The sequence below is a fragment of the Haemorhous mexicanus genome, chromosome 8 (genome assembly GCF_027477595.1).
Source record: "Haemorhous mexicanus isolate bHaeMex1 chromosome 8, bHaeMex1.pri, whole genome shotgun sequence".
Taxonomy (NCBI): Eukaryota; Metazoa; Chordata; class Aves; order Passeriformes; family Fringillidae; genus Haemorhous; species Haemorhous mexicanus.
Window position 1 is genome coordinate 22,567,422 of NC_082348.1, and position 14,883 is coordinate 22,582,304.

Sequence of the window (14,883 nt, forward strand, 5' to 3'; positions counted from 1 at the left end):
TGACTAACAGATAAATGAATAGACTAATGAAGCCAACAATAACTAAAAAACCTGATTTTGGATTTTTCTTATGAATTTTCATGAAAGTGTGTTTAATTTGGATGATTAGATGGTAGAAGACCCAGAAAGGACCCGTTTTCTTTAACCTCCGAGTTGGACAGGGTGGTATGGCAGTTGTGACACCCTTGTTAGGGAATACTTTAGAAGGGAGAAGCAACAGTTTTTCCTACTGTGGAACTGTTGCAGAGCATGAAACCTGTCATTTCCACTGTCAATCAGAGTCTTCATGCAAAAGGTAGCTTAAAAAAGTTAAGTTCTGATAGCCCTTTTTGTGGGCTGTACTAAGGCAGATCCTTGTGTTTCATCCCTGAGGAAACTCTGAAAACTCTGGCTATGTATTGCTGCACAGCAAAATGGAGGAAAACTAGCAACTCTTAGAAGTTCAGCTGAATATGACAAAAATCATATGTTGTATATTCAGTTTTATGGGCTTAAGTTCTTTATGAATATTCTGTATTTTATTTATTGGCTCAGTATGCAGCTCATAGGGCAGACTGTAATACATTATATATTCTCTGCAATGTGTGGGTTTTAATGTTCTGAGAAGAAGTAAATACATCATAAGGTTAATAATGTGCAGTTTGGTAAATTGGAGCCTGACCTCAGGCTCCTAAACTGAAGGAGTGATACAGAAGGAGAGCAATACCATTGAAACTGTGAACAAAGGTGAGATTTTGACTTTTCTGACCATCACCTAAAGGCTAGCTAATACATGATGTAAAAATGGATATAGCAATGTTTTCTGTTTTAAGTGTGAGTGCTCTTCTAACGTCTTAATTTTCCTTTTGGTCTTTGAGGGGGGAGATCAGCATTCCCTTGCTTTTTTTGTGTTTTTCTTTACCAGTTTGCTTTTTCAACAAATCCTTGGTTCTTTTCCTACACAGCAATTTCAAGAGAAGAAAAGCTTTTAGTCCTATTGCATTTAGCCTTGTGTTGTCACCTCTCTACCTGGAGAGCTTTCATATTTCAAACGACTGTTGTCTTTTAGCCTTATGTAAAGAGTGAAAGGTGGGGGCTTTGAAGGAAGAGGAAAAAAGATTTTCCAGAGCAGAGATCTGCTTTTCAGGTTTTAATACGGCTTGTTGTTTGTTTTGGGTTGAGTTTTTTTTGCATTGACTAATAGAAGGGGTGTATACAAGGGATTCACAAAGGACTGGGTTTGTGCCCAAAATGTTTGCCTGGCCATGAAATTTAAAAGCAGAGCATAATTCCAAAGCTCTGGTCTTGCCAGCTTTTTGCAAGCACTGTATTTTAATTGTCAAAGTGGTCTCCTACTACTACTCCTTGGTGGTATTTCCTAAGGTGGGTATCACCATTTTGGAGATGCTTAGACAGTGCTGCTCATACCAGATTGCAGTGTGACATAACCTAATGTATTCCGTGTGGAAGAGACGTCTGGGCACATTTAGGTACCTTTTTATTCTGAAAGTGGGTAGCAGCCTACATGCTTGCTCGTGGCTGTCAGTCTGATGTGACATCTGGGAAAATTATTCTTATTGCTTACCTGTAATTTCCACTTGTTCCTGTCTCTCTGTGACTTCAAAAAGGAAAGGCAAGGATGGACAGTCTGGTAGACATAGTTCATGTTCTCACAGACCTGAGAACCTCCTAGCTTTGCTCTGTAGCAAAACATAGACTTTGGGAAGCCTTTCTATTTTGCAGTAGTTTGTGAGGATTATTTTAATAATAATTATTAATCTTTCTGAGAGTTTCAAACTAAAGAGGCTACTAAATGCCAAGTACTGTTGTTACAGTGATGTAATTCTCTTCTGCTTGCTGTACTAATTAACTCTCTTTGCATAAAACTATTGAAGTAGGATTAGAGCAGGAAGCGTTGAGTACTTTAAAGGCAACAACTCACTGGAGCAAGCAAATGTTCTGAAGGAGCCAAAGAATGAAATGGCAAAATTGTTAACAAAAACATGCAATTATTCTTTAAATTGATTAGTTGCTGCTATTCTACAACAATTTTTTCTTGTGCCCTTGGTAGAGTGTGAACATTTTCCTTAGGTTTGGAAGGTAGTGGGTCTTACTTCAGTGTCTGACAAAAAGTCTGAAGCAGTGTAACTTTTCAAGCTGTGGAATACTCATGTGAATGTTATGTTAGGTTCAGTGCCGTAGCACCTTCTAAAAATGAAAGAATAAATTTCAGACCATAAGATTTTTATCATTTAAATGATAAGACTGGTGAGTGAACTAGGCACTACCCACAATCAGCAGCTGGCTGAACTGACAAAGTGAGGCTCTCTGGACTACAGGTTTGTCTGGGGATGGAATAGGAACCCCTGCAAGTGAGACTGGGAGGGAGCAGGTACAGGTTGATCCCAGGGGTGAGGCAGACCCCCAAGTACTGATGCTGATGGGTGCATTGAGAGTATGAGACTTTCTGGGAATCCTGGTGGGAAGGTGCATTGAAAGTTTGAGACTTCCTGCAGTGCTGTGAGTCCTTGTGGGAGGGCTGCTGGCATACAGGATCCCAGTACACCTGGGTGCACCAGGCTGGCTCTGTGTGTGTGTGTGTGGAGCTGGCCTGCAGGCACACAGCAGATGTCCTTCATGTTGTGCCTGTCTTTCTGCCTAGAATTTACCTGAGAGATAGACAGCAAACAGAAGAAGTACATCTGTCCATGTGCTCCTGCCCTTGGTGGTGTAGAGACAAGATCCAGAGCACAGACCTGGAGATTAATAGATGGAGATGCTGCCTCTTCATAAGAAGGACTTGGTCTTAAAGCTTTGAAGAAATAAAATGGTCTGCAGCAGTGATAGCATTCATACTGGGCTGTCCCAGGGGGTCAGTGTACATGTTCTCTGAGCTCCATAAACATTTGCTGCCTCAGTTATCCTACCTCTAGGAGTGCTGTACAGATTGCATGGAGAATACTGAAGTTCAGATGTGAGCTATGAAGAAAGATTGATTTTTTAAAAATATGCCAGTTTGATTAGAAATGGTGCCTGTAGCTATCTTCTATTACAAAACCAGGGAAATTGCTCTCATAAAAGCTTAATTACCCATGCAAATTATGACTGATAATTTAAGGTGATGTTCCCAGAACCTGGTCACTTTTGCATTCCTCTTGTCTCATTTTTTCCCCTCATGCACACATGTCCTGCATAAGCATGTCTCACTTTCCTTCAGAATACAAAAACTCAAAGTGCAACACACACACACACACATGAATCTGGAAGGAAAAAGTGCAACTCTTCTGAAGTGTCATTTGGGATTTCTGGAAAAAAAATGGGGGAGAAGAAAGAGAAGCATGATTGTATTTTCATTTCTTCAGTGGAGAGGAAAAGCACAAGGGTGATGGCAGGTATGATATGGAGGCTTCTGTTTTCCAGACAGTGATGTGTGATTGGGATTATCCACATGCAAAATATACAAATGTATTAGACACATAACTGTGTGCCTTAGTAATGCTATCTGCTGTTTTGACATTCTCTGTTCCTGTTTTTATTAAATAAGTTACTCTGAAATTGAAAATAAAAAACATAAAAGCATTTTTCCCCTAGCAGATTAATATTTAATGTAAAAAAAAATCGGATTAAAAGTTTTTCAGCCTCTCTTTTTCCAATCTCCTATATTTTTATACTGTGTAAATTGAAGTTTAAAAGCTATTGAGAAAGGATAAGTAGGTAGCTTACAGAAAGAAGTGAAAGAGAGTCACAGGAAGAAAGGTCTTTCTTCTTCTGAATTTATGCACTTTTTAAAGTGAGGTCCAGCTTCTTCATTTAACATTGACTCCCTTTCATGTCTATAATGTTTTCATTCATAAAAAAACCTAACACATCAAGGAATTATTTTCTTTTGTGTATGTAATTTTATTTTCCTCCTTTTTTTCTTTTAAACCTTACCAGCATCATTAAAATGACCTGGTAGCCTGAGACTATTTAGTAAAATATCAAGCCTTTTAATTGTGATCATTCAATAATCATAATAAAAGCTTTGTATCATCAGCTAAAATTTGAATTTTCTCTGTCAGACGCTGTAAATTTATCTGTTTGTGCTATCTTAAGATAGGTGCAAAGGGAGAAGATTCTCATTAACACTCAGGCTGTGACTTGGCACTTGTTCTGGCAAAAGAAAGGTTGCTGGTACAAGGATAGATAGCTCTTTTCTGCTTTATCTAGTTGTGCTAATGATTCCCTCCAAGAAGCTCTTCATGAGAGCAAGAGCTTATTTGTCTTCAGAATTTGTCAAAAAGTACCTTGAAAAGCAAAGGCTTCCTTGCTGGAGCCTAAAAGCATTGACATGAAGTACAATCCAAAGCTGGAAAGGGCTGACAGAGAGCTCCTGCCTAACAAATCCTTGGCATTTCTGTTACACAAGAAGGGTTTACTTTGCATATCCCAGGAAAGAAGTAGGCATACATACCTGGATATTATTCATATGCTACAGAACTACATCTTACATATACTTGTCTTTCAGTAAAAAGATTACAAAGAGAAAATGTTGCTCTTAAGTACATTTCTGTACAAGATGAACATGTCTTACAAGAAGAAAAATATGCTCACTGTGTGTGCTATTCCCAAAGTATTGCTAATTCCTTTGTCAGTTGATGCTGAGATTGCTGAAAACAGCTATGGAGCAGTGCCAATAGGAGAGGTTGAGGATAAGAATAGGACCATGACTGCTTTACAAAAATTAAAAAACTGTGCTAGAAGATAGAAAGGAGATATACATTGATGAGATAAGGCTGTTTGCACTCACTCTTCTCTCACAATTACTGAAGAATCTGTCTTTCTTCCAACATTAACAGGAGGAAAGCCAGAGCTGGCTAAGAAGCATCCTAAGAGAAAATCAAGTTTCAAGGTTATTCCCTTTGCACATAATATTGCAGATTAACTCAGCATGGATCACAGCTTGTTTAGAAGGTAGTTAAAATTGGCATGTAGGCAGACAAATCTGTGTCTACCTTACTGCTTTTGCTGTGTTTCAGATAGCCAGAAAATAGTGTGGTTTTAATTGAGAGAAAGTGATTAAACATTGCACTCTGTACTAGATGGAACTCAAGTAAGAGTACAGTTTTTTTAGGTTGCAAAAAGAATTCCAGTGACCAGCAAGTAATAAAAGATGCACTACTTAGTGCTTTGGATTGAAAAAACAGGACAAAAATCCCAGACAGAAAAGCTCTATTTTGAACTGCTGTTTAGGACAGTGTATGTATAGGCCCCAGAGTTATGGGTGTTGGAGACTGCTAGAATGCTGTGAGCAAGCAAAATGATCCATCATATCTTCTTCATTAGTTAACTCTTAACCACCTGTTGTGCACATTTCTGAACTACAGAGAGTCTGTGTCCAGTGTAAGTGATGAAATCCTCACCAGTTTGTATTTTTCTTGGAAATTAATAAATTACAAATTATAGAGATATCTTTGCATTAAATATAATTCATTCCATTAAGTAAATAAGCATCAAAGCAGAATGGAGAGGCATGAGTGTCAGACTTGTCATTCACTGGATTTTCTGTCTCTACTTACTCAAAATCAGTTTTCTTTACTTGCCTTTTCTGTGAAAACAGTTGATTGTCTATTGTTTTATTGGGAGGTCAGATTCAGTAAAGTTAAATTAGGGTCTTCAGCCTCTGGTCTGATGGAGACCAACCCTACCAGTGGAATGGGGAGGAGAAGTGGAGGAAAGAAAAGGGAAAACCTGAGAGTTGAAATAAGAACAGTTTAATAATTGAATAAAATATAATAATGATTGTGAGGGAAAGAAAGAACAAGAAGGAGAGAAAGTAAACCCCAAGAAAGGCATGTGCTGCCCAGTACAGTGGCTCACCACCTGCAGGTCCATCCCCAGCAGGGATTGCCCTCTCGTGTCCAACTCCCCCGGTTTATACACTGTCCTTGGTGTTCTGTGGTATGGAATATCCCTTGGACCAGTCCAGGTCACCTGTCCTGGCCCTGCCCCTGCCAGCTCTTCATGCACCTCCTCACTGGCAGAGTATGGGACACTGCAAAGTCCTTGATTTAGGGTAAGAGCTACTCAGCAACAGCCAGAACATCACTGTGCCTTCAACGTTGTTCTCACACTGAATCCAAAATGCAGCACTAGACCAGCTACTTAGGAGAAAATGAGCTCTGTCCCAGCCAAAACCAGGATAAGGAGCTGTATGAGTCATTGAAGTCCAAAGTGAGAAAAGCAGTTGGCAAGATACATGGAGGGATATTGTAAAATATGTTTTCCATTCTTGTCTTCCAGAGAAGATGAGAATATAATGCAACATCATAGTGCTATTTTATTTTCTCCATCAATTTCTTTCCCCCTCATTTGGGGAAAAAAATAAAAAAATGCGGGGTGGAACAAGCATTTGTGTTCCCCATAAGTTGGCTTGCTAGGGGTATTTTGAGTCAAACGTGTGCCACCTGTGTAATGTGTGTGTGGATAATCATAAAGATGAAGGATTGTAGTTAGGATGAAGATTTTGCAATGGAATGACATAGTAATTGGAGTTAAACTTTTGATTATGTTGAATTGGTTTTCAAGAGCACACAGAATATGCTGGTGCTGGTGTTTTCTTCCAAGAGAAACTAGCTATAGTGTGGTGGTCCTGAAATATGAGGGGAATCTGGAATGCAGCAATGCTGATGTTGATTTTGCCTGTCCGTATTTTTAGGAGAAGAATCAGAGTACCATGTTGATTAATGGATTATTATTAATTTTTTGGTTTGATTATAAATAAACCCCAGAAATAGTGTTGCCCTGCCTCTTTATTCCTTCTTATCAGCTTTTTTTTTTACTGCTTCTTTCCCAACTCTGTTTTTCTTGTTAAAATGCGGAAAACCCCTTGACAATAATGTCAAGATTTAAATAATTTTTATTTATTTGATTCTAAGTAACTAAACTCTTGCACTGTAAAATTAGCTGCTTTTCAAAATGTCAAGCAATTGTGTGATTCTAGCTGTAATTTTGCAGAAAAATAACATGTGTTAATGGAAAATATTTTGCACCAAGTATGGTCTCTTAGTATTATGCTTGAGACATGTCACAAATCTAAAGAAATGATCTTGTATCAGTGTAATTGTGGTCATGAGTAAAGAGAATTGAAAAGCAAACATCTATAGACAACAAGCCAACACTCCTGAAAGAAAAGAATGTGTAAAAGGCATTTTTACTTAAAAGGTGTTCATTTTCTAATTTTCAAACAAATAATTGAATAAGTCAGCGTTCATTAAAGTGCTGCTGGCTAATAATGTATTTCTCAACTGAAGTGGAACTGAAATGACTGAAGGCTAATTGAAAAAAAAAAAAAGGCACAAAACCTTCCTGACTTAAAATCATGTAATTTAAAATGTCACTGGAAATCTGGCAAGCTAAGGGCTGCTGGGCTACTCCTCTCTAAATATTGTACAAAATGAAATTGCAGTTATGTAACAACAAACTGCACCAGCTGAGAGAACATGAGACCTTCAGAACATCTGTGTTGGGCATTGCTCCATCTCAGGGTGGATGGATTCCTGCCTGCCAGACAAAGCTGGCAGGAATGTTGGGAATCATCCTGATTATGCTAATCAAGAGACATTTTAATCTTCTTTGGAGGAACAGAATTAGGTTCTTCTGTATATTGTTAAAATATCATGCTATGTACGTAAGTAGCATTTCCTTGATTTGGTGAGAAAGTTTTTCATTATAATTGGCAACTTTGTGGTTCTCAGCTCAAATTAGTTTATTAAATTATTTGAAATTTAATATAGACACTTGAGCTACATATATACATAATTTTTGTCATCTGACTAGTACAATACACTGGACTGAGTAAGTAGGTTGAACTTGCTTTGATAAAGCAAAAGTTTTTAAAGCATAAATGACAAAGCTTTTTGCTGGTTGGCCCTGGAGTAACATAATACTGCTGCTTCTCCACATTCTTCACTGTAAAATTTAACTTAAAAAAGTAACTGAAAATAAATGCTGATTATTGTTGCATGGTGGTAGGGATGCTTATTAATCTCCACTGAAAACAGAGACACTCCCCACGTTTTCATATTCTCATTCACAGTTGCAGCTTGAAAGAGAACAATAAAGGTCTGTGTGTTGCTCTGCAGCAAGATTTGGTCTGTGTTATATATATGCATTTAAATGAATAGCTGTTTATTTTAATTTAGTTTGGTTGTGGTCCTTTATGTACTTAATAATTTATATAAACAATAATATTTACCCTGCCATTTGTCTGTACCTTTGTATTTCCTGATTGTTCCTGCTGCTGCTGCTGCTGGTACCTGGGTAATCTCTTCTGCAGTCAATGTAAAGAAGCTTAATGGTGAACAAAACTTAATTGGCATTTTCAGCTGAGAAAAACATATGCTTCTCAGAGGGTAATTGCAAGTTTGTCATTGTATGTCCTGGAAATGAAGAAGTTTTATTTTATGCCAAAGAGACACTAATGACATGTTGTGGTAGAATTCTTACCAAATAGTAGGATGAGATGTAGCAACATTTCACCAGAGAATGAAATGCAGATCCATGCCTGTGGGTTGTGGTAATTCTCTCTTTTACCACAAATGCTTTTTCTTTTATAAGGTAGGGGTTTTTGGAAAATGGAAAGACATGCTTCCATTTTCTGGAAAGTGGAAAGACGTGTTTAGATGTGTTTTAAGAATAGCAGTCTTTTCAGGACTAGTTGTGACATTGTGTATTTCATTTTTATTACAATGCTTTAAAGATATAAAATTTTATTAGATTGTCATATGTGAAAGCAGCTGCAATGGTTTAAGATCACAGTGTTCCATGAATGTTCACCAGCAGGGCCATCAGCTGAGACACAGTAACTGATCTTGTTAATACCTGTCATCTATTTGAAAGCATTTGTGTAGTGTGCTACTTTTTCTCAGCTAAGAAGCCAATAAGAAAATGCTAAGGTGTGATAATGAATGTTTTAGAGGCAGTAATATCTTATGTGAAGTGAATGTAGGGCAGTGCTGACTGCAGAGTATGTGCACTCAGTGTCTTGTATATGAACAGAAAACATGGTAGGTCTGCTTAGGAGCATTTTGAATCTCTGTAGAGGTAAGAACTGCATTACTCATCTTTCCTGGCCTTTTTTAGTGCCCCATCATTTCTAGGTTAAACAGAGTAGTTAATTAAAAACCCAGTAATAAAGAAAGAGATGTATATTGCCTCTGCAAACCATTTGTGCATGTAAGTCGTGGATGGGTGGTATTTTGTATGTTTTGAGCCATGCTGTTGTCTTTAATTATTTTTTTAGAGTGTTCATATTTTGGAGCGAAAGGCTTCTTCAGGAAGCACAGACCCTTCTTTGAGCAAGCAGTTCCTTGAAAGTGATCATCTCTCTCTATCCAAGGTAAGCAAAAGCCTGGGATGGAGTCTGGGCAGGGAGTTTCCCTCTAGAGTTACAGAGCAGTTTGGCTAACACTTCAGGTGCTTTGTGTTCAGTGTTTTGTATGATTCTACCATTTGAGTGTATTGGGAGGCTGCCCTGGAGCTTATTGTTCTATAACTGAGGTGTGAGAGGAGCCAGTAATCTTTAGTATATGATATATTAACAAAATTAAGAATTGCTTTGTAGGTTTTTTTGGGTTTTTTTTTTCTTCACATGGATGGCCCCAGGAACTCATTTTACTTTCTCAGAAAATGGGGCTAGAAGGGACTTTGGTGATCCTTGTGGGACCCCTCCAACTCAGGATATTATATGATTCTATGACTTTGAGAAGTTTTCCAGTTCAGTCCTCTTATTAAGGTAGAGCAAATCATATCTAAATCTAAAATTCCTGCCAATAAATATTAGTTTAAAAAATATGTCCTAATAACCTCCCTTGTGTGTAGTTTGAAAGTCAAAAGCTCTCACTGAGATTTTCTTTCCTGAGGCAGAGTAAAGGATGCAACTGCAGGAGTGACATCACCCTCATAAAAAGTGAAGACTTGTGTGTGTTGTTTTGAAGTCAATTTCTTTCTGGGTAAATTGCTCAGTTTTGGAATAAGTGTTCCCAAACAAGTCTGATTCCACGTAAAAAAAGCTTCATTTTAAGATACTTCAGATGCAAAAGTAAGATTGTTTCTGAAAAGGTGAGGGTGCTGTGATGGAATATTTGGTGGGAAATTAAAATTGAAACGAAACATCTGTAAATTTTGTAACAGACCTGGTAAAACAATTTCGAAAGGAAGTATTCTGTTCATCCAGGGAAAATGAAATGGTTTATTTGTTTTTATTTGCAAAATAAATCTTTTGCAGTCAAAACTTGAGAAAGCAGTTGGTAGTGGCTCCCTTGATCCCAAACGGGGCATGTGCAGAGCCAGGGACTGAAAGCTGTGATTGTGTTCTCCCAGTTGTGCTGCTTTGCACAGGGCTGTTTCTCATGGAATACCCATGGAATCACTGAAGTCCTAAAATGCTGCTGCTGTGCTTGAGAACTGGCCCTGGATGAGGACTCCTCAGGTGTATCACTTTCACTCTGTTTTTTCCCCATTTTTGCCTCTCCTTCATAATGGCCTTTGTATTGGGCATGTCTCAACACACCAAAACTGTGGGAGGAGGCACAGGTAGGATTGTTAGGGGGGTTTTAAGAACAGCTTGTAGCACTGATGCAGCAGGAGACAAGTATCCTCACTTCACTGAATAATTGCTCATTTTATCCCTCTGTATCTGGTCTTTTGTTTAAATGAATAGCTATATGAGATTGTGTGATTTCTAGCTGAGAATTAATCAATACTGATGTTATCTAGTAGATAAAAGACTTATGCCTGCAGCTGATCATCTAAAGGAGAAATCAATATGATGAAGAATCAGCTGGCAGAGATGCAGAGACTCTCTGCTGCTGTATAACTTAGAGTTTATTTTGTCCTCTTCAAGTGCCAAGTACTTCCATGCAGGAAAAAGTAATACATATGTGTTTCCTCTACAGAATGGAAATACAACATTGAAGCAAAGCATGGGGAAGTAAAACAAAGCTGCATTTTGAGTAGGGGATTTACAGATAATGAGGCAGTTAGTTCATGGTTATTCAGGGGAAACTAAGCTGAATGAAGATTTCTGTTAAAATTTACAGCAGTATTTATTATTTGGGATAGAGCTTTTCACCCTTCTCAAAATACCAAGACTTTATTCAAAATTTTAGTTTTGAAATTTGCTGCTACTTTTGCAACTATATTTTCATTACAGTAATGTTAATGTTATCAGGGCTGTGTAATTGATTTGGGGGTGTTGTGAAAGACTGACAGCACTTGGCTCTGAACAGTTTGGTTGGAAATGTGGAGACAATTTTTTTTCCCTTTAAATGTTTGATGTTATATGACCTTCCTCTCTGGATAACTTTTCATAACATTGCTAGAAGTTATGACAAGTAACTGAGAAAATACAAGTTTACAGTTTTGTAAGGTATAATTAGTAAAACATAGTCTGAGGAATCTGGCAGTAAGAGATTTTTAAACTGGTGCAGAATTTTTTTAATTACAGTAATAGCAAGAGGATAGAAATACACTCTAAGAGAAAATATGACTCCATCTTTTTCTCTTTAAAAATATTGTTCTTTACCTGTTCACTGTGTTACATTGTAAATCTGGCTTGAGCTGCACCAGTCACCATGCAAAACAAGTGGTATGTAGCAGAAATATGCTTTAATTGGCTCCATGAAAGGCATACAACTGGTTGTATCTCAAATTATAATGTTCCTCTGTTTTTCTCTAGAGAGAAAATTAGTTAGCTTTCCTATAAATTTCTCATAACACAGTGAAAATGAATGCACGGGAAAAAAATCTTTTTGCAGATTTCTGAAGGCTCAATTAGCAAGTGAAACTCTGTCATAAAATGCCTTTGAAGATTATCACTAGCTACACTCAAAATCAACAATAAAGCAACATCTTCTGCTAGTTTTTTGTGATATGGAGGAAAAACTGGGGCATCCAGAACCAATGTAGCTTGTACTGTAAAGAAAATTTAAATTTCTCTATAATTAAGAAATATCACAAAGGGCACTCTTACGATGCATCTTACTTGGGAAGTGTTAGACATCTGAAAATGTTTGTATTTAATAGTTTTAAATGAGATACAGTTAGACATAATGTAGTGACCATGTAGTTTGGTACCTAAATAGGTTGATTTAAAAGCCTGGCTCCTCCTCTTTGTCTTTCATTGAAGAATTTGTGCCACTTTAAGTGCAATTTTTTGCCATGTGTGTGCAAAATTAATTAATCAATGTGTCTTCATGCTTTTTCATCAGGAACCTGACAGCTGGGAAATCATAGAGGGTCTGAAAATAGGCCAGACTAATGTCCAGAAGCCAGACAAACATGAAGGCTTCATGCTGAAGAAGAGAAAATGGCCATTAAAAGGTTGGCACAAGGTAAATGTCTCATAAACCAGTTAGAACATTATTACCTTATTTTATGAGTTAGATTTTTTGGTCTAGACAAAATTAGGATGTCAAATAAACACCCATGATTTTGGTGTATGACTTTTTCTTCCACCTGCGTATGGAATTAGTTTGCAGACACAGTTCATAGCTCTCAAATCACAGTCCCTGCTGCCCAAGGTTGTATTCAAAATCCAGAGGGAATTTGTGGATAAAATTGATCTGACCCTCCAAAAAATCAATTAATGAGGTATATAAGAATTTATGGAATAAACCACTGCTCCCACACTTTTAAAATACATTTTATTAATGTGTTGCTATTTGGCAAAGTGTCTGTTTTTGTAAGGAACTGATATATAGGACAGCAAGAGAAGTCCAACTTCCACATCCTCCTCTACTCTGCCTTACATTTCACCTTGGGAACTGTGCTGAACTTAGGCTTTGAAACTTTGGGTTTGTTAATAAGTTTTGGTTTTCTTTTTTTTGCAATGCTGGCCTGGGTATTTTGGAGTTTCTGTAATAATACTTTGTGCTGAGAGTCAGAGAGGAACTTCAGAGACCTTAATGCAGCATGTGCTGTGTTAGGGGTCTGCTAGCAAAGCCATGCACAGCATCCATTGAACACTGCATGCCATATTCTGACAGTCCTGGATGTGCTTTGGTAGCATTCCAGGTATAATGTGCTCAGCTTGGTGAGCTTACCATCCTCTGAAGTGCAGCGTGCGTTGGGATGAAATTATAATGAAAGGAAATTTTCTTTTGTGTATGCAGCTTAGAGAGACAGAGCAATATGACATGAATATCATGTTCTTGTGAAGGTTGTTAGTGACCATACCGGTGGAAAAACCCCCCAAAATGTTCCTGTTGTTTTGACATCTTATTCAAGAAGTTATATCTCCAAATGTGCTGGTTTCAGCTGGGGTAGGGAAAAACACTGTTTTCCTGCCCTATCCTGTGAGATATTGCTACCATCTGTTGTGTGACTGACAGAATTTCTAGAACCATCTTTGAGGGGGATTTCCAGCTGTCTAACTACTGGCCCTGCTCCTAGTGTTATTAGCAGGTTTACCTGAGGGAACCATTGCCCTTCCTTCCCATGTCATGATGGCTTTGAGAATCAAAATGTAATACTGTATTTATCCTCTCCTTCCAACCCCCAAACGTTCCTTAGGTGTTTCAGGGTAATCCTTCTCCAGATGAATTGTTGTACACAGTTTAAATTGCATCTGCTCATAAAGAAAGAATGTTGTTGGATTTTTTTTCTTGTAATTTCAGAGGTTTTTTGTCCTGGATAATGGAATGTTGAAATATTCAAAGTCACCAATTGATGTAAGTAGAGCTGAAGACTTTAAAACTTCTAATGAAGTTCTGCCTGCTCATACTCACTCTAGGCATATTTATGAAAGTACACACATGGAAGTTATTGATGGATTTAAAGATAAATCATGTAAGATAAAGTATTTAAAGATAAATAATGTTGTTGGTGGATTTAAAGATAATAATTTTGGTTATCTCTTCCAAGAATTCTACCTTTTTTTTACTTCTGTGGAAATATAAGTAAAATTAATAAAGGTAGTTTCTTGAATAAAGCTGCTTGAGAGATTAACCTGACCATGTATTTTTCTTTTCTACTTTTTATGTCAGCCAGAGCTGATTATTCTGAGACGCATGGATAGGACAAAGAATTAATACCAATTATTTATATTTGATGCCAATAACTACCAAGTTGTAGCAGTAGGGTGTCAAGTACTGTCTAATTTTCTCTGCTTCTCACTTACCTGTGCCTGTGCACTGGTGTGAACAACTTAACACACCCAAACTTGGGAGTTGGCTTTGTACCAGCATTTCTTGAGATGCTTTTCTCTGATTATAAGTGGTTAAATGGTTAGTCTGAGTGCAGCTTAATTTTTTAATATGGCTATATGCTAAAATGTTATAAAATGGGAAACCATTTCAGTACTAGATAGTTTGCTGTTAAATATATAGGAAAAGTGCATGATACTTCTAAATTTTTGCCCTGATGTTTTTATTTTAGATACAGAAAGGAAAGGTCCATGGGAGCATTGATGTTGGTTTATCAGTCATGTCTATAAAAAAAAAGGCTCGTAGGATAGATCTTGACACAGAAGAACATATCTATCACCTAAAGGTAAAAAGTAAAACTCCATTCTGTTTTTTCATCCTCAGCAGCAGAAACAAATAAAACTGTAAAAGATTGTGCAGAGAGGTAGTATCTTGGATGCGTTCTTGATAGTAAATTTTTCTCCAGGTGAAATCACAGGATTCATTTGATGCATGGGTTTCAAAGTTGCGGCACCACCGGCTGTACCGTCAGAACGAGATTGTGAGGTCTCCCAGGGATGCCAGCTTCCACATATTCCCCTCAGCATCTACCACGGAGTCTTCACCAGCTGCCAATGTGTCAGATGGAAAGGTGGGCAGCGCTCTTTGCTTGAAAACTCCTGGCTTGCTTGTGGGCGGTTTCAGTGGGTTTTTCTTCTAATGCCAAAAGGACAGGAGC

The 14,883-nt window shown here is 37.7% G+C and overlaps 1 protein-coding gene across 2 annotated transcripts in view; it reads left to right on the forward strand.

Annotated features, from left to right (window-relative positions):
* Positions 1 to 14,883, forward strand: part of OSBPL6 (oxysterol binding protein like 6) — a 96,096-nt gene that overhangs the window by 43,770 nt on the left and 37,443 nt on the right. For both annotated transcript variants that reach the window (XR_009487358.1, XM_059853188.1), the window contains exons 3-7: positions 9,263 to 9,358; positions 12,231 to 12,353; positions 13,638 to 13,691; positions 14,398 to 14,511; positions 14,632 to 14,796. Coding sequence is in view for 1 of the 2 variants with exons in the window: in XM_059853188.1 (XP_059709171.1) it covers positions 9,263 to 9,358; positions 12,231 to 12,353; positions 13,638 to 13,691; positions 14,398 to 14,511; positions 14,632 to 14,796 (552 nt within the window). In the remaining variant the exon portion in view is untranslated. The remainder of the gene's footprint in view (positions 1 to 9,262; positions 9,359 to 12,230; positions 12,354 to 13,637; positions 13,692 to 14,397; positions 14,512 to 14,631; positions 14,797 to 14,883) is intronic.